The sequence below is a fragment of the Trematomus bernacchii genome, unplaced genomic scaffold (assembly GCF_902827165.1).
Source record: "Trematomus bernacchii unplaced genomic scaffold, fTreBer1.1, whole genome shotgun sequence".
In the NCBI taxonomy this organism is placed as follows: domain Eukaryota; kingdom Metazoa; phylum Chordata; class Actinopteri; order Perciformes; family Nototheniidae; genus Trematomus; species Trematomus bernacchii.
The window spans coordinates 717526-744922 of record NW_022987800.1 but is presented as its reverse complement, the minus strand read 5'-3'; the positions used below and the strand labels follow the sequence as shown (position 1 = coordinate 744922).

The 27397-nt window shown below is 43.5% G+C and overlaps 3 protein-coding genes across 5 annotated transcripts in view; 1 reads left to right on the top strand and 2 right to left on the bottom strand.

Annotated features, from left to right (window-relative positions):
* LOC117497953 (erythroid membrane-associated protein-like) overlaps positions 1-27397 on the bottom strand; it is a 65034-nt gene that overhangs the window by 28801 nt on the left and 8836 nt on the right. Inside the window, exons 2-6 of one of the 2 annotated variants that reach the window (XM_034149990.1) lie at positions 20516-20866; positions 19016-19229; positions 15909-15973; positions 15443-15550; positions 13391-14954 (exon numbers count right to left, since the gene is read on the bottom strand). In XM_034149990.1, the coding sequence (XP_034005881.1) occupies positions 14365-14954; positions 15443-15550; positions 15909-15973; positions 19016-19229; positions 20516-20866 (1328 nt within the window). In that variant the 3' untranslated portion in view covers positions 13391-14364. Of the gene's footprint in view, positions 1-13390; positions 14955-15442; positions 15551-15908; positions 15974-19015; positions 19230-20515; positions 20867-27397 lie in introns of those variants that run through there. The other variant, XM_034149989.1, reaches the window with a different exon arrangement.
* Positions 5300-6912, bottom strand: LOC117497958. 2 transcript variants are annotated; one of them, XR_004557514.1, is made up of 3 exons: positions 6789-6912; positions 5527-6182; positions 5312-5380 (listed from the first exon to the last, which is right to left on the bottom strand). XR_004557514.1 is itself a non-coding variant. In XM_034150000.1 (2 exons), the coding sequence occupies exons 1-2, from the start codon at positions 6235-6237 to the stop codon at positions 5315-5317; spliced, it is 777 nt and encodes a 258-aa protein (XP_034005891.1). In that variant the 5' UTR covers positions 6238-6458; the 3' UTR covers positions 5300-5314. The 2 variants fall into 2 exon arrangements, 1 of the variants encoding a protein (XP_034005891.1); XM_034150000.1 differs by lacking the exon at positions 6789-6912 and having other exon boundaries at positions 5300-5380; positions 5527-6458.
* Positions 7620-10349, top strand: LOC117497957. Its single transcript, XM_034149999.1, has 2 exons — positions 7620-8756; positions 9230-10349. Exons 1-2 carry the CDS (start codon positions 8046-8048, stop codon positions 9380-9382), a joined length of 864 nt encoding a protein of 287 aa, XP_034005890.1. The 5' UTR covers positions 7620-8045; the 3' UTR covers positions 9383-10349.

The following is a 27397-nucleotide window of genomic DNA, read 5'->3' as shown; positions in this document are numbered from 1 at the left end:
GTCGTTGATGTTGCTCCTGTTTAAGACCACGGACTCGTTTGGACTCATCCGGTCTTTGTAACCTGCTGCCGGCTTCCAGACATCCTCCAGACGAGCCACAGGCTGACTGCTTCCACCTGTCAAAGTGTGCTTGAAGTGTCGCTCCTGCTCTCGCTGCACTGTTCAGTCTCTGGAAACTGAACTCGGTCTCCTAATATCGTATCGACAGCTAGGCCTCCTACGAGAGGAAGGTGGACAATAAGTAAGAACATGCATAAAGTATGAGCTGCCATCTCGTCTTCTTCGTCTGGATCCTGTGCTTATTACAAGTGCTCTCTCGTTAATACTATTCTTTCAGAGCGCTGAGAGAGGTGCAGTTACAGCAGGTGTCCACAGAGTGCAGCCCAAGTCAGACTGAATCTTCTCCAAATGCTCTCTCTTTAAATACTCTTTGATTTCGGTTAAATTTATGGGAGGAGTCTGAATTCCAAGTTTATTGTAACCGAGATTTCAGAGAGAGGGCTCGGGCTCGACTTCTCGATGGAAGCTCGCGGTTGTTGAGCCGTGTATTCAACACGCTGAATGTCGGGCCCGGTACCTCTCTCTCACAGCTCGGGGGAAAAGGCTAATTCTGAAAGATCAGATCCCTCTCTCGTGCGGCAAGCTTGCGGATGCAGCATTTTCCCAGCTGTGTGGGAGAGTACTCGCGCACCTCTCCTGAGAGAGTTATATCGTTTATTATGATTTAAGCCCAATATAATAAATAAAACAATAATTTAGAAAGGTGACATGTCCATACATGTGTTGTGCAAAAAGCATATTTAAAGTGCGATATATGATTACCGTGAAGTCCTGATACTTGAGGAACTTTTCTCCCTCTGCCTCATGTGTTTTTGTCTCGAAAAGATCACCCATCATATTTCTCTTCCAGAAATCCTCCCGTTGAGCCACACGAAAGACTGCTTTCCTTTTTCAAACTGTGCTGAAGCCTCCTCTCTTCTTTCAGGCTGTTTCTCTCTCGCTCTCCTGCTCGGCTCTCGGAGGGATAGTTACTCCCTCCTCCTCATTGGCTGCTTCCGTGTTCACGGGGCCGGCTGTTGGCCATGAGCTCTCTCTCTCAGTGAGCAGTGAGAGGCAGAATCTCGTTTGGGAGGAGTCTGCTCTTTCAGATTCGGCCTTTTTTCCCAGCTGTGAGAAAGAGGGAGCCTCGCTATAGCCGGCACCGTGAAGACACAGCTCAACATGTTCTCATTGGCTGGTCAGACACACAGAGAGAGGGAGGCTGTGAGAGAGAGAGCTCGTGCCCGACAGCCGGCTCCCCGAAGTTGGAAGCAGCCAGTGAGGAGTGAGTTAACGCAGCGAGAGCCGAGCAGGAGAGCGTGTGATTTTACGTTAGAGGCAAACACGGAAACAGCCTGAAGAGAGGAGACTTCAGCACATTTTGAAAAAGGTCTTCGTGAGGCTCAACGGGAGGATTTCTGGTTATGAGACAGAATCACTCGAGTCCGTGAATGTTAAGAGCTCAAACACGACAAACTGACCGAGTTCAACTTTATTTTTGGTGTGTCAGATTGTACGCGGAGGGATCTTGATCTGAGAGTGAGACTGGAGAAGCCAACGGCGAAAGCAGCGACGAGCTCCATATGAGAGGGATTGAGTTGACGCGAGAGCTTCGACAGGGAGAGGGTTCACAGCGCGAGCCGCTGCTGTGGGGAGGGTCGTTCGAGTTGGCTCGTGCCTGACTTTACGCACAGGATTGTTTGAGCTGTGAGAGAGACGGAAGAATCCTCGAGCTGCCGAAAGAGAGAGAGGCGGAAGCAGCCACAGACAGACTCAGACACGAGCTCCTGAGAGAGTATTAGTTTATTATTATCTAAAACCTATATAATAAATAAAACAATCATTTAGAAAGGTGAAATGTCCACATGTGTTGTACATAAAGCACATTTAGATTGCCATATGATTATGACCCTCTCAAAGCACCGGCTTAGAGCCTGTGTTTTGACAACGCACAGGGTTAGATCCAGAGTTTTTTACGAGGTAGAGAGTCTGCTGCGGAGTTAGAGCCGGTGTCTAAAAAAACCCGGATCGAACCCAGTGTTTTGACACAACACAGAGCCTGCTCGGCTCTCGGAGGGATAGTTACTCCCTCCTCTTCATTGGCTGCTTCCGTGTTCACGGGGCCGGCTGTTGGCCACGAGCTCTCTCTCTCAGTGAGCAGTGAGAGGCAGAATCTCGCTTGGGAGGAGTCTGCTCTTTCAGATTCAGCCTTTTTTCCCCAGCTGTGAGAAAGAGGGAGCCTCGCTAAAGCCGGCACCGTGAAGACACACATCAACATGTTCTCATTGGCTGGTCAGACACACATAGAGAGGGAGGCTGTGAGAGAGAGAGCTCGTGCCCGACAGCCGGCTCTGCGAAGTTGGAAGCAGCCAGTGAGGAGTGAGTTAACGCAGCGAGAGCCGAGCAGGAGAGCGTGTGATTTTTCGCGAGAGGCAAACACGGAAACAGCCTGAAAGAAGAGAGGAGACTTCAGCACATTTTGAAAAAGGTCTTCGTGAGGCTCAACGGGAGGATTTCTGGTTATGAGACTTAATCACTCGAGTCCTTGAACTTTAACAGCTCAAACACGACAAACTGACCGAGTTCCACTTTATTTTTGGTGTGTCAGATTGTACGCGGAGGGATCTTGATCTGAGAATAAGACTGGAGAAGCCAACGGCGAAAGCAGCGACGAGCTCCATATGAGAGGGATTGAGTGGGCGCGAGAGCTTCGACAGAGAGAGGGGTCGTTCGAGTTGGCTCGTGCCTGATTTTACGCACAGGATTGTTTGAGCTGTGAGAGAGACGGGCGATTCTTCGAGCTGCCGAAAGAGAGAGGCGGAAGCAGCCACAGACAGACTCAGACACGAGCTCCTGAGAGATTATTAGTTTATTATTATCTAAAACCAATATAATAAATAAAACAATAATTTAGAAAGGTGAAATGTCCATACATGTGTTGTACATAAAGCACATTTAGATTGCCATATGATTACTGTGAAGTCCTGATATTTGAGGAACTTTTCTCCCTCTGCCTCATGTGTTTTTGTCTCGAAAAGATCACCCATCATATTTCTCTTCCAGAAATCCTCCCGTTGAGCCACACGAAGACTGCTTTCCTTTTTCAAACTGTGCTGAAGTCTCCTCTCTTCTTTCAGGCTGTTTCTCTCTCGCTCTCCCTGCTCGGCTCTCGGAGGGATAGTTACTCCCTCCTCCTCATTGGCTGCTTCCGTGTTCACGGGGCCGGCTGTTGGCCACGAGCTCTCTCTCTCAGTGAGCAGTGAGAGGCAGAATCTCGTTTGGGAGGAGTCTGCTCTTTCAGATTCGGCCTTTTTTCCCAGCTGTGAGAAAGAGGGAGCCTCGCTATAGCCGGCACCGTGAAGACACAGCTCAACATGTTCTCATTGGCTGGTCAGACACACAGAGAGAGGGAGGCTGTGAGAGAGAGAGCTCGTGCCCGACAGCCGGCTCCCCGAAGTTGGAAGCAGCCAGTGAGGAGTGAGTTAACGCAGCGAGAGCCGAGCAGGAGAGCGTGTGATTTTACGTTAGAGGCAAACACGGAAACAGCCTGAAGAGAGGAGACTTCAGCACATTTTGAAAAAGGTCTTCGTGAGGCTCAACGGGAGGATTTCTGGTTATGAGACAGAATCACTCGAGTCCGTGAATGTTAAGAGCTCAAACACGACAAACTGACCGAGTTCAACTTTATTTTTGGTGTGTTAGATTGTACGCGGAGGGATCTTGATCTGAGAGTGAGACTGGAGAAGCCAACGGCGAAAGCAGCGACGAGCTCCATATGAGAGGGATTGAGTTGGCGCGAGAGATTCGACAGGGAGAGGGTTCACAGCGCGAGCCGCTGCTGTGGGGAGGGTCGTTCGAGTTGGCTCGTGCCTGACTTTACGCACAGGATTGTTTGAGCTGTGAGAGAGACGGGCGATTCTTCTAGCTGCCGAAAGAGAGAGAGGCGGAAGCAGCCACAGACAGACTCAGACACGAGCTCCTGAGAGATTATTAGTTTATTATTATCTAAAACCAATAGAATAAATAAAACAATAATTTAGAAAGGTGAAATGTCCACATGTGTTGTACATAAAGCACATTTAGATTGCCATATGATTACTGTGAAGTCCTGATATTTGAGGAACTTTTCTCCCTCTGCGGCTCTGCCTCATGTGTTTTTGTCTCGAAAAGATCACCCATCCTATTTCTCTTCCAGAAATCCTCCCGTTGAGCCACACGAAGACTGCTTTCCTTTTTCAAACTGTGCTGAAGTCTCCTCTCTTCTTTCAGGCTGTTTCTCTCTCGCTCTCCTGCTCGGCTCTCGGAGGGATAGTTACTCCCTCCTCCTCATTGGCTGCTTCCGTGTTCACGGTGCCGGCTGTCGGGCACGAGCCCTCTCTCACAGCTGAAAAAAGAATGTGTACGCCTCTCTCTCTGTGTGTGTCTGATCAGCAAATGAGAACATGAGTGCCTCATCCCCCTCTCTCGTATGGGATCTCGAGGATTCTTCCGTCTCTCTCACAGCTCAAACAATCCTGTGAGTAAGGTCAGGCGCGCGCCGACTCGAACAACGTCACCCTCCCCACAGCAGCAGCTCGCGCTGTGATGTCTCTCCCTCTCGTTTGAGAGCTCGCAGTTTGTTTCGTCAGTTTTTCAAACTCAGCTGAACAATTACTGCCTAAACTCTGAGTCACCTGCACCGACTCTAACACCGACCCTCACACTGCAAGACTGTGTGCGCAGTCCTAACATTTATGGAAGGCCCTTTGAGCCACACACACTGCTTCCATCAGTCAACAAGTGCTCACTGTAGCCCTCAACCCTGTGTAAAAACAGCATCCCGCAGTTTATCAAAGAGATGTTACCGTCTGATGAGCTGGGTTTTTATTTCGTTTCCAACCGTCCATTTATATTATCATTCTTTTTGAAATATTTTATGTGCATTTATTTCAAGATGCAGGTTTTCAATTTAAAATATTTGGGTTATTTTAAAATGTTTTGGAGAAAATATATTCACCTCCAGTCCAGCACACAAACACAACACAAATACATTTTATTATTTTATTGGCAAAGCAAAAGATCAGATTCAGAAATCCCTTATTTTCCCAGAGAGAGGGGAAAAGTGTGACATCGAAGGGAAAGTGCAGTGAAAATAAAATACATTATAAATAAATATTAAGCTAATGAAGCGTGTCCATTCTCTTCTGGAACACGAGGGTCTGTGATGGGTTGACTCTCCTCTTCTGTCAGAGATCTTCCTCCACCGGATGAGACATTTGATCTGCAGATCCTCTGCCTACACACAACACCAAGTGCAACCAGAACCAGAGCAGATGGCGATGGGGATCCACGGGGTCTCCTTCTGCTCCAGGGGAAACAGAACAAGAGGAACTTAGTATGATGTGAAACTAAAAGATGACACCTTAAACAAAACCCTAAAGTCCGATAATATCTAAGATGTTTCCATAAGCTGCATTTTATAATCAATATTTGTAGTGTTGTACTCACGCGTGGTGGCTGGGGGGTGCAGGTGATCTGTTCCAGGTTCCTCTCCTCTGGTGTATTCAGTGCAGGGCTGACCCTCATCCTCACAGCCTGCAGATGTCCCCTCTTTCTGTCCTTGAGGACGTAGAGAAAGTAATCTCCTCGGTCCTCGGGCTTCACCCCCTGCAGGGTCAGAGTCAGGTCTCCATCTGTCCTCCAGTGAGGGGCTACAGATGTTCTGTTCTCAAACCCTGAGCCCTGTGAGGTGCTTCCGGAGGAGAGGTCCAGCTCAAACACAAGCTGTGTGTTTCTCTCCACTCTGTACCTCCCGAGTTCTCCTGCAGTAAAGTAGTGGAAGGTAAAACCAGCAGCCTGTCCCTCAGGCACTGATTTCTCAGAGGGTGTGATGACATTCAGATGGATACGTTTCTCCTCTGAGCCGCAGGTTAGCCCGTACAGTCCCTGGTCGTTGATGTTGCTCCTGTTTAAGACCACGGACTCGTTTGGACTCATCCGGTCTTTGTAACCTGCTGCCGGCTTCCAGACATCCTCCAGACGAGCCACAGGCTGACTGCTTCCACCTGTCAAAGTGTGCTGAAGTGTCGCTCCTCTCTCCCTGCACTGTTCAGTCTCTGGAAACTGAACAGGGTCTCCTAATATCGTATCGACAGCTAGGCCTCCTACGAGAGGAAGGTGGACAATAAGTAAGAACATGCATAAAGTATGAGCTGCCATCTCGTCTTCTTCGTCTGGATCCTGTGCTTATTACAAGTGCTCTCTCGTTAATACTATTCTTTCAGAGCGCTGAGAGAGGTGCAGTTACAGCAGGTGTCCACAGAGTGCAGCCCAAGTCAGACTGAATCTTCTCCAAATGCTCTCTCTTTAAATACTCTTTGATTTCGGTTAAATTTATGGGAGGAGTCTGAATTCCAAGTTTATTGTAACCGAGATTTCAGAGAGAGGGATCGGGCTCGACTTCTCGATGGAAGCTCGCGGTTGTTGAGCCATGTATTCACCACGCTGAATGTCGGGCCCGGTACCTCTCTCTCACAGCTCGGGGGGAAAAGGCTAATTCTGAAAGATCAGATCCCTCTCTCGTGCGGCAAGCTCGCGGATGCAGCATTTTCCCAGCTGTGTGGGAGAGTACTCGCGCACCTCTCCTGAGAGAGTTATATAGTTTATTATGATTTAAGCCCAATATAATAAATAAAACAATAATTTAGAAAGGTGAAATGTCCATACATGTGTTGTGCAAAAAGCATATTTAAAGTGCGATATATGATTACCGTGAAGTCCTGATACTTGAGGAACTTTTCTCCCTCTGCCTCATGTGTTTTTGTCTCGAAAAGATCACCCATCATATTTCTCTTCCAGAAATCCTCCCGTTGAGCCTCACGAAGACTGTTTTCCTTTTTCAAACTGTGCTGAAGTCTCCTCTCTTCTTTCAGACTGTTTCTCTCTCGCTCTCCTGCTCGGCTCTCGGAGGGATAGTTACTCCCTCCTCCTCGTTGGCTGCTTCAGTGTTCACGGGGCCGGCTATTGGCCACGAGCTCTCTCTCTCAGTGAGCAGTGAGAGGCAGAATCTCGTTTGGGAGGAGTCTGCTCTTTCAGATTCGGCCTTTTTCCCCAGCTGTGAGACTGCTTTCCTCTTCTTTCAGACGCTCTCCTGCTCACGTTCTCATTTGCTGATCAGACACACACAGAGAGAGAGGCGTACACGTTCTTTTTTCAGCTGTGTGAGAGAGCTCGTGCCCGACAGCCGGCCCCGTGAACACGGAAGCAGCCAACGAGGAGGAGTAACTATCCCTCCGAGAGCCGATCAGGAGAGCGAGAGAGAAACAGTCTGAAAGAAGAGAGGAGATTTCAGCACAGTTTGAAAAAGGAAAGCAGTCTTCGTGTGGCTCAACGGGAGGATTTCTGGAAGAGAAATATGATGGGTGATCTTTTCGAGACAAAAACACATGAGGCAGAGGGAGAAAAGTTCCTCAAATATCAGGACTTCACAATAATCATATGGCACTTTAAATATGCTTTTTGTACAATACATGTATGGACATTTCACCTTTCTAAATTATTGTTTTATTTATTATATTGGGCTTAAATAATAATAAACGATTTAACTCTTGCAGGAGAGGTGCGCGAGTACTCAGCTGGAAAAATGCTGCATCCGCGAGATTGTCGCACGAGAGAGGGATCTGATCTTTCAGGATCAGCCTTTTCCCCCGAGCTGTGAGAGAGAGGTACCGGGCCCGACATTCAGCGTGGTGAATACACGGCTCAACAACCGCGAGCTTCCATCAACAAGTCGAGCCCGAGCCCTCTCTCTGAAATCTCGGTTAAAATAAATCGAGAATTCAGACTCCTCCCATAAATTTAATCGAAATCAAAGAGTATTTAAAGAGAGAGCATTTGGAGAAGATTCAGTCTGACTTGGGCTGCACTCTGTGGACACCTGCTGTAACTGCACCTCTCAGCGCTCTGAAAGAATAGTATTAACGAGAGAGCACTTGTAATAAGCACAGGATCCAGACGAAGAAGACGAGATGGCAGCTCATACTTTATGCATGTTCTTACTTATTGTCCACCTTCCTCTCGTAGGAGGCCTAGCTGTCGATACGATATTAGGAGACCGAGTTCAGTTTCCAGAGACTGAACAGTGCAGGGAGACAGGAGCGACACTTCAGCACACTTTGACAGGTGGAAGCAGTCAGTCTGTGGCTCGTCTGGAGGATGTCTGGAAGCCGGCAGCAGGTTACAAAGACCGGATGAGTCCAAACGAGTCCGTGGTCTTAAACAGGAGCAACATCAACGACCAGGGACTGTACGGGCTAACCTGCGGCTCAGAGGAGAAACTTATCCATCTGAATGTCATCACATCCTCGGAGAAATCAGTGCCTGAGGGACAGGCTGCTGGTTTTACCTTCCACTACTTTACTGCAGGAGAACTCGGGAGGTACAGAGTGGAGAGAAACACACAGCTTGTGTTTGAGCTGGACCTCTCCTCCGGGAGCATCTCACAGGGCTCAGGGTTTGAGAACAGAACATCTGTAGCCCCTCACTGGAGGTCAGATGGAGACCTGACTCTGACCCTGCAGGGGGTGAAGCCCGAGGACCGAGGAGATTACTTTCTCTACGTCCTCAAGGACAACAAGAGGGGACATCTGCAGGCTGTGAGGATGAGGGTCAGCCCTGCGCTGAATACACCAGAGGAGAGGAACCCGGAACCGATCACCTGCACCCCCCAGCCACCATGCGTGAGTACAACACTACAAATATTGATTATAAAATGCAGTTTGTAGATTAATCTTAGAAATGACGCTACTGTTGTGTTCGGAGCCCCTAAAGGGACATGAAAGAAAAAGAAAAAAAATAGGCCTATGCTAAATCCCGACTTTTTTTTCGAGAAAGTTCCCGGTGCGCCAAGTGGAGCACACATGGAGACAACCGTTTCATTGCAGACTGTTATGTTTATGTGGGGCAAATTGCAATGACAGTGCAAAGCCTACATTATTCGAGATATATTTCGAAGTCGGACTTCATTTTAAGGACAGTCTGCCTTGATCTATCAATTCAAGTCCGTGACTCTCACAGTATTATTTTTTTCCAATTTATGTCAATAAAGTCACTCGTTGTCTCGATTTTTCTTTTTTAAATGTCATGACCCTTTAGGAGCTCCGGAGTGCCATATAGCGGTCTGATTGCTTGTGTCCCCCTCTCTCTGTTGCAGAAAGAGAAGACCGCTTTGATCTGTGTCTCCGTAGCTGCTGTGCTTTTGATTGCTGGAGCTTTTTTCTGTGGTCAGAAAATGCCGAGAATCTGCGGGTCAAATGTCTCTGGAGGAGCCGCTGCTGGAGGAGCTGAGGGCTCCAACGGAATTTGAGATGCAACCTTACACCGACACTCCTGTTCTGGTAGTCGTGAATGATCATGCTTGATAACGGTGTTTAATGTGATGTAATATTGTTTTCATTGTACATGCTTTCTCCCGCCGTGGTGCTTTGTTATTTAGTTGTCTGCAAAACACACACTTTATTTTTCTACCTTCTCTCCCTTGACCCACATTATTTACTTAGCAGCAGGTGTTTAGTATTATTGCGCAGCTCAGTTGAATACTCGTTTCTGATTGGTCAATTCGGACATTTCAGAGGTTATTAATATTCAATAACATACTGCTGCCAAGCATAATATCACTGTTGCTTATTTTTTTCAATAATGACCACCTAGCTGCATATTATCCCTGATACCTCTGAAATGTCAAAATTGATCAGGATAACACGTAGGCTACACATGCAGAGTAAACAATAATCATAAACGTATAGAAAAAGTGATACAAAAAAAACTAAAAAAGGTATAATTTCAAGTAAAATATTTATCAAATTTGATTTTGATATCCTTCTAATATGTTATATTTTTAATAGTGCCATCTTCTAAGTAAAAATGTGGTTGGTCAACATTTGGTGTAGAATGCATTTCCTCTTGTGAATTGGACATATTCCCAAAAATAAAACGTGTTGTATAAAAAAAACAATATTTGTATTAAATCCACCACCTTTAAAGTGTATTAAAATGTCCACATTCAGGTACTGATGGAATATGATTTTCAATTATATTTACATTATTATTTATTAACTTAGTTATTTTATAATGCTGCTACTTTGTTTTAAATCATGGATGTGCACTTATATTTTTTTATTTTAATAATTTGAGTTTGCTTCTTTAATATATTAATCCACTCATTACAATTGTGTCTTTTTGTCCTCACTTTCCCTTTGCTGCAACTGTACATATCCTGCTGTGCGACAAATTAAGATACTTTGCCAATCAAATAAATGTAAAATGTGACCATATGCTCGTGTTGTTCCCTGTGTGTGCTGGACTGGTTTCGACACATAAGGTTAATGGATTCTTCTCCTCAACATTAAAAATACAAAAATAAATCTGCAAACTAACTGGACAACATAATGCTTATTGAAAAAGTCTGATGGAGGTCAATAGGAGGTTAAACATCGAAATATAAACACACAGTTTCAGATTGAACCTCCCTTTCATTCATTCCGGGAGTCAGAACCCATTTTGACCAACACACTCAAATAAACGCAAATAAACCAGCTCTATAACTGCCCTGTCCTTCTTTGTTACTCATATAGGCTATCATTCTTATTTATCAGCAACACACAATGACCTGAGTGCATATGAGCAGGATGTAAACGTTGTGCAACATTAATATCCCCTCCTGCTATTTATTTGTCCATCTCAGTTTATTTGCAATTGTCATACCAGCTACCGCTTTAATTCAAATTCTCACTTTTTTGGAAACAAATACAGCTTGTTCTTTTTTTTTTTTTACCAATATTGTGTTTCTTTCTTTACTTATTGTGTTCTTTTACTATAAATAACGTGATTATACTTAGTTATTTTTGTATTAATGCAAGTCCATTCTCCCCACTTGTACCACTGTTTCCCCGTTGCGGGACAAATACAATAATTCTGATTGAAAGCCTTTATAGTCTATTTTAAATCCTCACGATCATCACGCCAACCCAAATCTACTGAGGTGAAACCAACACGTTTCAAACTGAAATACTTCTTTAAAATGAACAGGTAATTAACAGCAGCTCACAACAAAGAGTCAGTAAACGATAACATCGTTCTGGCTGCATGCCAACACATTGCATCATTATTCAGTTTTGTCATTTTGCAGCCACTGCGTGCCTGAAACAGAGGCCATGTGTGGATGACGCAGTCGATTTACACTGAGGTGCACAATGGGCAGGATTTAATACCTTTATTTATTATTTGTTAGAAGAACATTTCCTATGGTCAGCACGCCAACCCAAATCTAACGAGGTTTAAAGGCAAAATATGAATGCGGGAAAATCTTAAAACAGGTTTAAATATCCTAATTCTGGGAATTGAAAAGAAAAATTGTTTAAAGGCCAAAGACTAATATTCTTTTATTTTCTATGTTTTTTTAAATTATTTATGCTTTTTAATGACGGTCTTTAAATGCCATTTTTATAATGTATTTCAACTGCACTGTTTCTTAATTATCTTAATGCCTTCAATTTTTGGAAAGCAAGGCAAGGCAAGTTACCAACACGTAAGAAACTTAATTATTTCCTTGAATCAACAAATCAAAAGGCTATAACAGCAGTTAATTACAACATTAGACACAATACAGGCAGAAGTGAGTCAACCTGATAGTACATATTTCTAATGACAGAACAAAGTCAAAGTAAACAACCACACCCAAACAGAGACTACACACTGCGAAAGTATTCATGATGTAATCTGTTTGTCATCATGCAGCCACGGCGGGCATAAAATAGTATTTCTTACCATGGGAGGAAGGTCGTTTTACATCAAGCTGCATGCATGACGTATGGAGGTGATAAAGTTAAAAGTTAAAGTTCATTTAGGGCCATTGCTGGGTCCTTTGTTTTAACCCCAGAAACAGTCTCTCCACTGGGTCCACTCTGCAGGAAGTAGGCCTAAATGGAAGCTTATCCGTGATTAAACTTCATCTTCATTTAAGGGTGCTAACTCCTCACTGATCAGTGCATTTCTCCCGTAGTTCCATCATATGTTTAATTACACCGGTTTATTGCCGATCTTCTATGGCTGCAAACATTTCGCAGCAGCGAGCAAACCAACATTTTTAACTTAAAAAAACACACAAAAGTCCAAGTTCAACCCCACCCACACTGATCTGATATTCCAGGCTTTTCATTGGCCAGGATTTACACCAATACAAATACATATCCTGATTGGATCTGGGCCTATCCGGGCCTTCCCTTTGCTGCGCCTTCAATGGTGAGTCGGTCCTTCTTGCAGTAACAGATGTTACAACTGAATCTGTTGTGGGTAACATTTCCACATTAAACATGTCAAACAATGACTGGACCTATAGACCTAAAACCTGCGTTAGTGTTGTGTGCCAGAAGGGGGCATACTTATTATAATTATGTTTTATAAAATCAATTTATTCAGTACTTTCTAATCAAATTGTTGTGATTCAAATCTATTTAATTATATTAATTGTCACTTTGTTGCCACCGTTTTTTAAAGTCACAGTTTTTACAGTGCAGTAGCTGTTTTAAAATGTATTCAATTGTCTTATTGTGCCCCCTGGTGTCCACATTTGAAATACTGGTGCCGGTATAGTCTTCTTATGGGAAGTGTGTGCTTAGAAAGTCAATATCATATCAGGTATTTTGTGTCTTTTATCAGATAATAGCAGAATTTGGACCAATCATTGTTTTGCGACTTTCAAGTGTTCAGGCTGATCCAAGAATAACTTTTAAAGTGGTGTGAGAAACATGTTCACATTAAATTAACACTTCATCCTTAGATTCATGGAGATTCATGCACTCAATGTTTTATGGACATCTTACCATTTGCTTACAACCCTCTACTTTATGCATCAAAGAATATAATTTAGTACCTCACACACATCTACTTCAACATTTTAAATAAACAACATTAAACAAGACAATACAGCTCATTCTTTACAACACATAAACACCCCTCACCAGCTTCTGGCTATGTGGTAAAGCAATCAGAATATTAAATAGTCTGAATAGAAGATTGATTTAAAACGTAATTCATAATCAGGATCGATCAATAAAGACACAAGACATATTTGTCATGTCCCGATGTTCTGCACTTCCCAAAGTCTATTTACAGAGTTCCCTTTTTTATAGTGTATGAAGGTACACAAGTACAAAAATTGGTATTTAAAGGAAATGCTAAAAGGACGGTTTACTTCAACCCATTACAGAGGATGATAAGCAGGCAGCTGAGATGCAGGATGGTTTAATAAATACAGTGTGGCTGTAAAGTCTGAAGCAACACACACACACACACACACACACACACACACACACACACACACACACACACACACACAAGCGGCTCAATGTTGTGCAATAAGTTCTTCTTTATGATTATTATGGTTGCTACTTCTCTTTTAATACTGTTACATAAATCAATCAATTCCTGAGTATTAAACAAGTAACACTTAAAATGATTAAATACACTGTGACTGTAAAGTCTGAAGCAAACAACCGGTTAATGAAAGTAAACACATTTGAACAATTCACATGAGACATTTTCTCACAGCATTCAAAGACAGGTGGAGGTGAAAGGACATCTAAAATAAATGTACCTCTGAATGAACAAGCAGAATAAAAAAGCAATATCATGATTCTTCCACAAGAGGGTGGTCTTTATCTTTATCTGAACGTACTACATGATGTTATCTGTAATAAAAGCACAGAAAGGTAATTGAGGGGAAACTCCTGAGTATTAAACAAGTAACCCTAACCCATAAATGACTCCTGTGAACAGAGCATTTTGTAAACATCTGTAATGCCAAAACCCACCAAACCAAAGTAACTAACTACATTTACCCAAGTACACATTTACCAATTACAGTGTTTTAATTAAGTATTTCCTATTTAAGTAACATTATTCTATTCTACTACAATTTGGACATTTTCCTTTCCTTTTTTTTCTTTAAAAAAGTCCATATTTACTAATAACAAAAAAGAAAATGTATTGGCATGAACTTAGCAACCTGGTCGTATAAAAAATATATAAAAGTTAGCTCCACATTTAAATGTTGTAAGTATATTAGTGATATGATTTGGCCGATATTATATAAAAAAAATGCACAATAAGTACTTTTATTTTTGGTATTTTAAGAATACTTTGACTAGAGTGAAATCATCAATGCATGTTTTTTCCCTTTCTGCACTGTGGTATGACTTATTTTACTTTATGTACTTTCTCCATCACTGACCTCTTGTTTTGATGTCTTCCTATACTGAAGAAAAACAACAAAGAAACCCTGCTCTGCTCTCATTCAAGCAGCTGCATGGAATCATCTTCAGGTAGATTTGTCAGAGGAGAGAAGCGGTTAACGGACAGTAATGGGTGGGAGAAGGTGTTTCTACGTTGAGGTTTGGCACCGTTTGAACGTGATCCAGACTCGGACATGCACCTCGAGCGCTGAACCAGCGAGGAAGAGGAGGCTGAAGGAGAACTGGGGGACACTTCATCATTTTTGGTCAAAAGAGCAGGACTGCTGTGGCTATGTTTGCGCCTTTGGATCGGAGGGAACGCAGGGATGTGTGTTGGGACGTCGGGTTTTGAGTCTTTGTTCTGGGGTAAACTGACAGAACTTTGATGGTTGTTGTTGGTTGAAGCTGCTGGTGTTGGATTGTCGTCGTGGGGAAACTTGCTTTGAGTTTTCAGGGGTTTTGAGACATCTGGGGAAGACTCGGGAACCACAGGACTCTGCTTGGATCCAAAGTCATCCAGTTTTTCCTTTAGACTGCGTATTATCTCTTCTTGGTCACGGATTTTCCTCTGAAGCTCATCAGTCTGTTTTTTCCTGTTGTCATCTTCTTCTGTGTGTTGCTTACATAGAAAGCAGTTTTTGTCCCCCACTGTATAAAAGCACAACAAAATGTCCTTCAAACATATCAATACTGACATCAGTTTCCAACTGAAAATAAATACAATATGAAAACGATTCCTGATATGCTGTATTCATCTACCGTTACTGCCATTTGAATTAAACTTAACACCAGTGTTTCGTTCTCATTAAAATCTGTTGATCAACACTTTTATTTGGTGGAAAGGCTTTTATTGTCAATCAGATACAATCTGGGAATCTTAAGGAGTCCCCAGATTAGTCAATTGGTCAATTTTCAATGGAATTGTTGAAATCCATGCAAATCTGCACATCTGACCAACAAGCAGTATTAACAGTGCTGAAGGGAGAGAACTGTATTACTTGATGTTGTCCTCAAAGCCTCTGTAATGCCACTTGGAACAAATAACCATATGAACAGAAAACAATATGGGGGGAACTCTGGGATTTTGCAGAGGCAGACAATCAAAAGTTCTTAATAAAATAGTGTTTCCAACTTACCAGAGATGACACCGGTCTTGTATAGGCAGGCAAATATTGCACATAAAATGATAGTAGGTACTATAACAGCAATGATGATGATTAGAGTACAGGACGTCTTGAATTCATCTGAAATGAAAATAAAAAGGTATATTATATGATGCTAAATTAGACACTTTAAACCCTCGAAAAATCTGATTTAGGGGGAATTGGACACTCAAATATGTGCAAGAAATAAGTTTAAGGAAATGATCTTGGATCGAATAATTCTAGTAACGATACAGACATTACCATCTGGAAACAGCAAGACAACATTTGAGAAAAATGATCATACTTGGAAAATCGTCCATGCAATTATGATAATCCCCCCAAAAAATCCAAACCCAAAAGATACAGAACATATTATTTTATTGCCCTATTTTATAGAAACAGTGTGTGTAAAAGCATAAATATGATATGGAGTTGCATTGTTAAAGCTCAATCTTACCTCGTATGTAAATCTCTGTGTCTCTCGTCTGGTTTATGTCATGCTGGTGAACTCTGCAGGTGACCCTGTAATGAAAATAGTTTGGTTTAGTTTGTTTTCAATGAAACATGTAGAGGGTTGTGCTGGAAAACCTACAGATAAGTGTCGAGCGATGGGGAGAAGTACATCTTTCTAACCATATATTTGTGGTGTATTTCAAGTTTGACTGCTGCTCTTTCAGTTTGCTCATCCTTTGTAAAATAATGTGTATTAAATAGGGCTGTCAGTCGATTAAAATATTTAATCGTGATTAATCGCACGATTGTCCATAGTTAATCGCGATTAATCGCAAATTAATCGCACATTTTTTATCTGTTCTAAATGTACCTTAGAGGGATATTTTTCAAGTTTTTAATACTCTTATCAACATATGAGTGGACAAATATGCTTTATATGTTTGTTTATTATCATTTGAACAATGACAAATATTCTCATGAATATTAAACACAACAACCTGAACATTACAAATATTCGCCTCAATTCAACCTGGAACCTCTCTCATACAATAATACTGTGTGTGTGTGTGTGTGTGTGTGTGTGTGTGTGTGTGTGTGTGTGTGTGTGTGTGTGTGTGTGTGTGTGTGTGTGTGTGTGTGTGTGTGTGTGTGTGTGTGAATGTGGAGACACTGTTGGATCGTTGGAGCTATGTGCAGCTCAAGGCATATATGCTCGAACGGGAGCTGCCTGGACGCTGCAATCATGTTGCGCGCACTATCCATGCTGAGTGCGCTGACTTTTCGTACAATGTCCCACTGTCTGGCTACCAGCATAAAGTCAAGTGCTTGGCGCAGTTGTCGGCGAAATGTCGCTCCTCTGTTTTCATTGAAACAGCTCCTTATATCCGTTAGCGCAGCTAGCTAGCACCAGATGCTAACAACAACAACAACACGTAAGGTGTGCCTCGCTCGCGCCACACATACACACACCCTCCCGGTCCTCCCGATGGCCAGTCCGGGCCTGCCGGTGAGCGTGGAAGTGTGGTCTGCCACAAGCGGGCGGCAGGAGCGGGGCTGTCAGCATCAGCTTGTAGATGGTATTTTACACTCGATGCGCTCTGAAACTACGGGGTGGGGCGGCCGAGGACAAAAAATACACATGCGTTAATCGCGTTAAAATAATTAGTGGCGTTAATTTTTTTTTGCGTTAATGCGTTATTAACGCGTTAACTTGACAGCCCTAGTATTAAACTGAAAAGAACCTGTTGGAGACCATCACACTCCTTCTGGCTTTGAAAGGCGGCTAATGTTGGGCTATAAAGGAACTACAGCACGGTCACATGACTTCACGTCACCACCGCTAAGCTAAAGGAGGCTAATGTTGGGCTATAAAGGAACTACAGCACGGTCACATGACTTCACGTCACCACCGCTAAGCTAAAGGAGGCTAATGTTGGGCTATAAAGGAACTACAGCACGGTCACATGACTTCACGTCACCACCGCTAAGCTAAAGGAGGCTAATGTTGGGCTATAAAGGAACTACAGCACGGTCACATGACTTCACGTCACCACCACTAAGCTAAAGGTGGCTAATGTTGGGCTATAAAGGAACTACAGCACGGTCACATGACTTCACCACCACTAAGCTAAAGGCGGCTAATGTTGGGCTATAAAGGAACTACAGCACGGTCACATGACTTCACCACCGCTAAGCTAAAGGCGGCTAATGTTGGGCTATAAAGGAACTACAGCACGGTCACATGACTACACGTCACCACCGCTAAGCTAAAGGTGGCTAATGTTGGGCTATAAAGGAACTACAGCACGGTCACATGACTACACATCACCACCGCTAAGCTAAAGGCGGCTAATGTTGGGCTATAAAGGAACTACAGCACGGTCACACGACTTCACGTCACCACCGCTAAGCTAAAGGTGGCTAATGTTGGGCTATAAAGGAACTACAGCATGGTCACATGACTTCACGTCACCACTGCTAAGCTAAAGGCGGCTAATGTTGGGCGTGATGATGTTTAGTCGTCTCATTTAGACACATGTTAGCAACCTTTGTTTTTTGGACCAATAGAAGTTCTTCACAAATTCCCCAGTTGGGTATTTACTGACGTATTTTATGTCTTAGAACAAAACGTTAAATCTCTTAAAGGGCCTATGTCATGCTTTTCCAGTTATTACGCGTCCCCTTGTGTCTTATGAAGGTTTTTATGCATGTAAACCGTGTGCAGAGTCAAAAACCCTCAAAGTACACCCTGTAGCGAGTAAAACTAACACAGAAAATACCTCCCCAAAACGCCTCGTTGGAGATTCGTCACTGATACGTCATTGTCCAATGTTTCTTCCGGGTACGGCTTGACGTCATGCGGTACCCGGAACCAAATGGACCAATCCGTGGAGCCGTTACGTTACGTCCGCGGAGCCGTTACGTTAAGCCCCCGCTGATTGGTCCAAATTGACCAATCCACGGACTTCCTCACACACACATCTGTGTGCAGGGAGCAGGCAGCTCTGCTGATTTCTCCTCCCTGGCTGCAGGCTGATAACAGACAGTTGGGATTGCGGCGAAATTCTCTCTGCAGACCCATTCTCACAGCGTTTATCAACCTTTTTCTTACTCAATATCAAGCCACACTTATTGTTTTTACTTCGGCTGTGACTTTGTGTGTGCTCAGGATGAGTTTGGCTGTGTTTCGCTGTGTATCGCTAACAAGGAAACAACACCTCCACGGAGCTCAGCGCGATTCACAACGTCCCGACCAATCAGAGCACACTGTGCTCACAGGGAGGGTGGGGGCTGGAGCTATTGGAGCTACAACGAGCCGTTAAAGGCAGAGAGTGAAATTCAGTGAATACACGTAGTTTACAGAGATGCTGTATGAGAAACCAATGTGAGTTTGGAAAAATGCACAATATAAATCTATTCTAGTAGACCTCAACAATGGAATTATGATCAGTGGAAATGGCCATGACATGGGACCTTTAAACTTGTGTCAAACATAGACCTTATTGTCAACCTTGACTTTGAGACTGGAAGTGGTCAAACTCATTTCTGGGTTTAAGGACTCATTCCTACCCCACTTTATAAACATATGATATAAAATAGCTGAAATGTCACCTGTTGCCAGCCTGCACCGTCACTCTCCCTGTGATGTTGAAACAATCGCGCTTGAAGTCGAAAGCAGTCTTTGTGTTTTCATCACTGATGATATTTCCATGAGCGTCAAGAAATGTGATCTCAGGCTTTGGGAACAAGCAGTTGGCCTCACACTGCAGAGTCACTTTCCTGTCCTCAGCTGAAACTACTGAGAGCTTCGGCTCAGAAACCGCACCTAAAGAAACAAGAGTTTACAAGATGATACTTCATTTTGTAATCAGGGATTTTACATGAAGTGTGTTTTAAGACTATAGTGTTTGTACTTTTGATTAAGTAAATGATAAAAAGATAAACACATCAAAGCATATATGTCTACAGCACCTGAATATGTTCTGTATAAACAATTAGGCCTGTGCGCAGAGCGGGAAGAAGTACTAAGATCTTGTACCCGAGTAAAAGTAGAAATACCAGAGTGTAGGAATACTCTGTTACAAGTAAAAGTACCTCAAAATTGTACTTAAATGTCACCTAATATGCAAATTGAATGTCTTTTATACATGAATGTGTCCCCAGTATGTTAAGAGGCTCAGAAAGTTTCAGCAAATAAGATTCTCTCTCTTTTTCTCCTGATCGACATATTTAAACTCCCGTCGAAAAATGAGAGAATTTGGGTTTGAGATCCAATAGAGAACCGCAGTGACGCATCCTAAAACCCGGAAGTAAGTTAGCATTTTTACCACGTCCGGTTCCTTCGACAAAAAGCAATGCAATTTCTCCATAGGATTTTGGAAAATAGCTCGAAATAAGGTCTGTGGTTGACACAAATTGAAGAGACAGATCACGTTTTGTTCTACGACATTACATACATCAGCAGTGAACCCACTAGTGATTTTTGAAGAGTTTACGTGTCTGAAAAACGATGGTTGTTAACATGTGGCTGAATAGGACTTCAGAAGTTGTCCAGGCCGTTTTACGTCATTACACCGAACACGTAAAACACTCCCGCTAAGTTTGTCTTCCCCGTGTTCTGCTTGAAAGCAAGTACCTGCCTCCTGCAAACTGTTCAAACAAACGCTTCAACTTGTACCATTTTGAATCTGTATGTTTGAATATGGATCTGAAGTTGGCGTGACGTTGAAGCAGCGACCCTGCTGTAGTTCCTTTATAGCATAACGTTAGCATTTTGCTTCTGGCGACTAGATTTATGATTCGAAAATGATAAAAGTAGGGTAGACACATGTGGATATTATCCGGCAGAACAAAACGTGATCCGTCTCTTTAATGTGTCTCAACCACAGACCTTATTTCCAGCTATTTTCCAAAATCCTATGGAGAAATCTCATTGCTTTTTTGTCGAAGGAACCGGAAGGAGTTTACTTCCGGGTTTTAGGACGCGTCACAGCGGTTCTCTATAGGACGTCATATGGTACTTTTGGGGTTGGGTTAGGGTTTGATCCAATCAGTATGGTGGGAAGTAGTGGAGTATATACACCTTTTTTGATATAAAATGTCTGGACTCACCCACAGACAGCTCTATGGAACCCACTTCCCGGGGTCGACCCTTAATCATCGTCTTGCATTTGTATTCTCCTGCATCCGACAGCTGCACGTTGGAAAGCCTCAGCGATGCGTTTCCTCTCTCCAGTTCCTTCAGGAAGAGGTTTGTCCTGTATTGGAAGGTCGGATTCTTCTCCTCAAAGGTCTCACAGCCATCTCGATACAGGAAGGCGATGGTGGGGTACTCATGCTCCTTGGACCACTCCACTGATGGGATGACAGCGTCAACCTTTACACTGACGGTGCAGGGCAGAATCACCGTTTCTCCAGCAATGGCTTGGATCTTCAGCGACACAATGTCCCCCAAGGCTTCTCCTAGAAATAAATTAAAAATGATAAAAGCAGTGCTGGTGAAGTACATATGACAAAATGTATACAACTCTGCATTGATTTTGAGTCATTGGGTCACATGACATCAGTAATAAGAAGTAACTAACATTTACTCAAGTATTGTACTTTTTTGACACGTTTTTACTTTTTAAATGTCCATTTAATGCTAAGTTTGACTTCTACTTCACTACATTTCAGAGGCAAATATTGTACTTTTTACTCCACTACATACATTTTAGCACTCATAGTCATTTGTAAATATAAAACAGATAGTATAATGCTGTACTGTAGGCTACTGCTGTACCTACATTTGTCAACATTGACAAACTACTATACTAAAATGCTCATGTATAAAAACAGAATAAAAACCAAAATGAAATAATGCATAACAAGTACTTTTAATGTTGGTACTTTAACTATATTTTAATGGTTATACTTTTACTTATGTAACAGAGTATTAAAGACCATATTATTAAGTACTTAAAAATTAAAAAAAATTAAAAAAAATCAAATAACCACAGACACAGATATATAGCCTACAACATATAGCCAATCGTTATTATTAAACCACCATACATAAAATGGAGGGGAGAGGACGCACATCCGGACCAGGAGACACCGGGAACCCCCGCTGGGCTGAGAAACCAAGTGAAACCCTCTAAACACGGTTTAACACACGGCTGGATTTCTAGGCTCACCACCTGAACACGGCACACTTTCACCAGACACCCGGGGATCGGTGTTGCCTTGCGGCAGCCACACACTACGAGAGACCATGGCTCGAAATCTGTAAAACCGGCCCTGAGTCTCGGTGGCAGGTCTACACAGCTCGACACCCTCTCACCCAAAAGAGTGCCAAATCACGTTTAGCGCACTCCAACCTCGATATAGTCTATGGTTTCAACTGCCATATCTCCCCCGGCCACAATAAAACACACCTGTCAGTTCAGGTAACCAGTAACATCACATCCCAGTAGTTTCATAAATAATAGAACATGCATTCAAATCCAATAAAACGGGTTTTGAAGGAATCTTAAATGATCTACTATATAATATTGTTTTTAAATCAATTCATGTCACAATTCCACTTTTTAAGTATTTGTTTTCCACTTTTTAAAGCTCCCATGTCATGCTTTTCCGGTTATTACCCGTCCCCTTGTGTGTTATGAAGGTTTTTATGCATGTAAACGGTGTGCAGAGTCAAAACCCTCAAAGTACACCCTGTAGCGAGTAAAACTCTAACACAGAAAATACCTCCCCAAAACGCCTCGTTGGAGATACGTCACTACCCATTTGAGTCTTCCATTTAGTTCCGGGTACGGCCTGATGTCATGCGGTACCCGGAACGAAATGGACCAATCCCGAAGAGCTATGGCCACACCCAGCGGCGCTGGCCGCACCCTCTGCCAGCCTAACATTTACTGTTGGAAGCTCTGGTTCAGTTCACAATCGATCCAGTCATGCCACTGCCAAGGACCTGTTTCCTGAAATGTGAGGAGAAATCTGAGCTGTTTGTCCTACCGACGGAAGAACCACGACGAAGTCAGTGGTTGAAATGTCTTTTTAACACTGTTCCTCCAGAGGTTCGAAGAACCGGCATTTCACAGACGAAAGCTTCCAAAACATTGCCCAGTTTGAGGCCGGATATGCACAGCTTGTTTGGACCGTTTGGAGCAGGGGAAGATACGGGTACACAACCTGTAAGTTTGCATTGTTATTTGTGTATTTATCAAACAAGGTATCTACCACGACTGTTTAAATGTGTAAACATGTTTCGGACTACTAAGCCAGTGCTAACTGTGCTAACTAAGTTGCTAGCGTTTCCATATATCAACTCCAATATTAGCAGATCGCCTTACATACATGTTCCTCATAGCTGGATAATGTCTGCATTCACACACGAAATAGTCATAGACCGTATACTCCTGGTGATTTACCGTACGGTCAGTCGCGAAACGTAATTACATTATAGCTGGCGTAGCGTGTATGCTACCAATCTAACCGACGGAGCTAGACCTTAGTTTGGTCGGAAAAACATTTTTGTTATGCTACGTTGCTAGCGTTTAAATATATCAACTACAATGTCAGCAGATGGCCTTACATGTTTGTCATGGCAGGAGAATGTCTGCAGTCACACACACGGAATACTCATACAGTATACTCCGGGTGATTTACCGTACATTGTGACAGTACATGTACATGTATAGCTAACGAGGCTAGCTGTATGCTAGCGCAAAACAATGTATTCATGCAAGTTACAATGTATGACCGAACGTAGCAGAATACCCGTATAATATTGCAATTATAAACACGTTATTGCTAGCCTAATATGAACCACTAGCTTTTGTTCATAGTAGTTTTATTACACTACATTATAGTTGCCGTTCCTCCAAGCTAACGTTCATATCGTGTTAGCTACCAAGGTAAACAAAGCTAGGTTAGCATATTAGCAGGCAAGCTGTTCATTAGATAGATCCACACTCCTACCACAACTACTACTAACGAATCTAAAACAACTAAGTTTCTCTAATATTTTGTGATTTGCATTTTATTTCATCCAGGTAGATCCTGCCAGACAATACATGACTGGACGACCACACTGAGGCATCGTCTCAAAAAGCCCCGGCTGCTATAAGCAAGATGCCGACAACGGGGAGTAATTGACGATATACCGTGTATATATGTATATTTACGTTCATTTTGTACATTTCTAAAAATAAAGTTTAATGGAAATACTTAGTAGGCCTATCCTTTCTTCCCTGAATTATTTGCTCCTATAACATATCATTTATATATAGCAAACCATGATTTGATTTCTCATCAAACAGTAGTAGTTTATAACGGGTAAAAATAACTTACTCTTTGTTATGACCGGCTCGTAGGCCACAACGGAAAGACAAGGAGACATACACGAGTTTACAAAACCACGGCACATTTATTGTGGTAAATGCAGAGATAGGTGGTCGAGGGGAGAGGATCGCTGAGCTGCTTGGAGGGAGAGAGGGGCCGCCGTTTGACTCCGGGCAGCTGGCTAGCACCTCGGCTCCGGCCAGGTGTCCGTGATCGCGCTGATTAGCCTCTTCAGCTCCACCCCATCGTAAGACAAAGGCCCTGGGGCCGTCACACTCTTCTATAACAACAGTTAAAAATATATATATGTATATAAAATATACGGCTGTACCGACGCCATGATAAGACTGATGTTCGGCTGAGAGCAGCCGTTTAGACATGGGCGCAGCCTCTCTGGTGGTTGACTAATCAGAACAGAGTGGCCGAGCTGACCAATCGGAGCACACTAGGCTCACAGGGAGGGGGGGGCAAGAGCTCCAACCAGTCGTTTAGTGGAGAGAGTGAATACTGCTGAATACACATGCTTGACAGAGATGCTGTATGCGAAACCAATGTGAGTTTGGAAAATTGCACAGTATAAATCTATTTTAGTATACCTCAACAATGTAATTATGATCAGTGGAAATGGCCATGACATGGGCCCTTTAAGTATTTGTATTGTAATGTCTGAGCACACTGATGCTTCTGTAACAAAATACATTCCCAAATTGGGATCAATAAAGTATCTGTTAGCAGATTTAGACTTATACCTTTTGTCTCTCTGCAGCAGAAAGGTGACTATTCTCACAGTTCAAGTTTAGCCATTCATCTCAGCGTTATTTATTAGATGCACACATGTCAAGAGAGTGATGTGTCGGTCGCGAACGAGCCGATTCTTTTGAACGGCTCTTTGGTACGAACGAGGGGAACCGAGTCGTACTTGGTGAGAGCCGTTCTTGTTATCGTTCAATCGTTGGTCCGCACTCACTGCCTGCCAAAATCCACTTGCCTTTTAAAAAGCTTGATTTTGTTCCCCAAACGTATTCTGTGAAGACCCGCCCCTACTCTGATTGGTAGGTTTTCAGCACGAGGAGTTAGGTGGGGTGGGTCTTAATGGAATACGCGAGAGAGAGAAGTCAAGTCATAACAAGTGGTACGGGACAGATAGACGACGTGTTTTTCGGATGGAAAATGAGCCAAACGCGAAAACGCAGCAGCATTTGGATGCACTTCAACCAAAACCCAGGCAGTGATAAAGCGCACCATTTGTAAAGGCAAAATATCCTTTAAAGCAGGGTCAACAAATAATCTCCATCGCCACTTAAAAACACACTACTAATATTAAGAGTTGCGTGAATTTCATTCAAGGCAAGGCAACTTTATTGACTTAACACATACAGAGGGTAAATTCAAAGTACATTCACTGACATGAATGACATGGATATGGCGCCACCTTGTGTCATGTTTACAATGCAGATTATTGACATTAGGTCTGGCAATGCAGTCAATCATTATCCTGGTGATTATTTCGCAGATAAACCTAGTAACCCCGCCCCCTTTTTAAAAAAAACGGCTCTTTTGAACGGCTCTTTGAAAGGAACGGAGCCATAAGATCCGGCTCCCTTCAAAGAGCCATAATTCCCATCACTAATGCGGCTTTCACACCAGCGCTTTTCCCTTTCTAGCTCCTAGCTAGAGCTTTTCTGGTTCAGCTCCGGTTTCCCTTTTCAGCTCCCGCTCTGTTCACACCGCCCAGCTGCCGCTGCTGCGTCATGACGTCACCGTTTACATCGCTGATTTTCTCCCCAACGCCGGAGCTCACAACAACAACAACGGGGGGGGGGGGGGGACTGCGTCGGGTCGATGATCGCGTTGCTTTTAATCATACGAAGCCAGATTAAATTAAATAACGACTTCTTCAACCTTATACTTTTCTCCAGAGTGCCGTGGTTCATTGTTTATTAATGTGGTCACTTTGCTCAGCGCTACTGCTTGTAGGCAGGCATGACGAGACTCTTCAGTCGACCCATGTTCAGGGGAGGTGGGTTTAGTTTCCTGCACGCCTCGACGTAAGAGAGACGTAAGCGACGCCGCGTCATAGCTCCGAAGCTCTTGCCTCTAGACCGACAATTTTTTGGAGCTGGAAGTGAACCGCATTCCGGAGCTATGACGCAGCGCCGCTGCGGTGTGAACAGGAAAAACCGGCGCTTTTCCAGCTCCAGCTCCGAGCCGGCTGTCCTCTCAGCTCGGTTTCCTTTTTAACCCCCCCTGTGGTGTTCGTTTTAACTGCAAAATAAAAAACATTAATCATCATCAAAAAAACACCCTTTAAAGCTGAAAACAATGTCTCACTACTGTTTAACAAAGTAGCGAATATACAAAGACCAGACACTGAAAATGTTTCCAAAAATGTTGTAATTGATTTGTGTGTGTCCTATCTGATGAACATAATGTTACCCAATCATTTCTCGCATCATGCGTCATTTTTGACCGGGAACATCATAGGTTTTACAAAGTTGAGTAACGCTCAACTTTTAAGGGAAGTGGTGATAAAAAAAAAAAATGTATCTAAACATTTCTGTAAAAACATGCACTTGCTCATTGAAAAGGTCTGTGAGAGAGAGAGAGAGCGAGAGAGAGAGAGCAAGAGAGAGAGAGAGAGAGAGCGAGAGAGAGAGAGAGACACACACACACCTGTGTAGAAGTGTAATTGTAACACCATGGGTGTTTCTCAATCGCGAGTACGCTTGCTTGGTAGCACATGTCTGCCGAGCATCTTGCTTCAGGAGCGAGGCAAGAATACTTCCTGCCATTCGGAAAACAAAGAGTGCAACACGCTAGCAAGTGTGCAGGTGTGAGTCATATGAGAGGCCCCGCCTTACATCTTCCGCCACAGATTTTGGAAATTGGTCCGTGCGCAAAGCATTGTGGGGATTTTAAGAACGCGGAGTGTACTCATGTGCAGACTCGATATTTCTCCAAACGGAGTACGCCGGGCTCGGTAGATTTCCAAGTATGCTGGAGATTGGAACAGTACTTCGGCGGCACTCGATGACGTAGTATGCTTGAAATAGTGGCTCTGCAGCAGCTTTACTCGCGATTGAGAAACACCCCGTATATAACAACTAGGGCTGTCAAGTTAACGCGTTAATAACGCGTTAACGCAAAAAAAAATTAACGCCACTAATTATTTTAACGCGATTAACGCATGTGTATTTTTTGTCCTCGGCCGCCATAGTTTCAGAGCGCATCGAGTTTAAAATACCATCTACAAGCTGATGCTGACAGCCCCGCTCCTGCTGCCCGCTTGTGGCAGACCACACTTCCACGCTCACCGGCAGGCCCGGACTGGCCATCGGGAGGACCGGGAGGGTGTGTGTATGTGTGGCGCGAGCGAAGCACACCTTACGTGTTGTTGTTAGCATCTGGTGCTAGCTAGCTGAGCTAACGGATATAAGGAGCTGTTTCAATGAAAACAGAGGAGCGACATTTCGCCGACAACTGCGCCGAGCACTTGACTTTATGCAGGTAGCCAGACAGCACACTCAGCACGGATAGTGCGCGCAACACAGCTCATACACACAGGCATATATGCCTTGAGCTGCACATAGCTCCAACGATCCTCCACATTCACACACACACACACACACACACACACACACACACACACACACACACACACACACA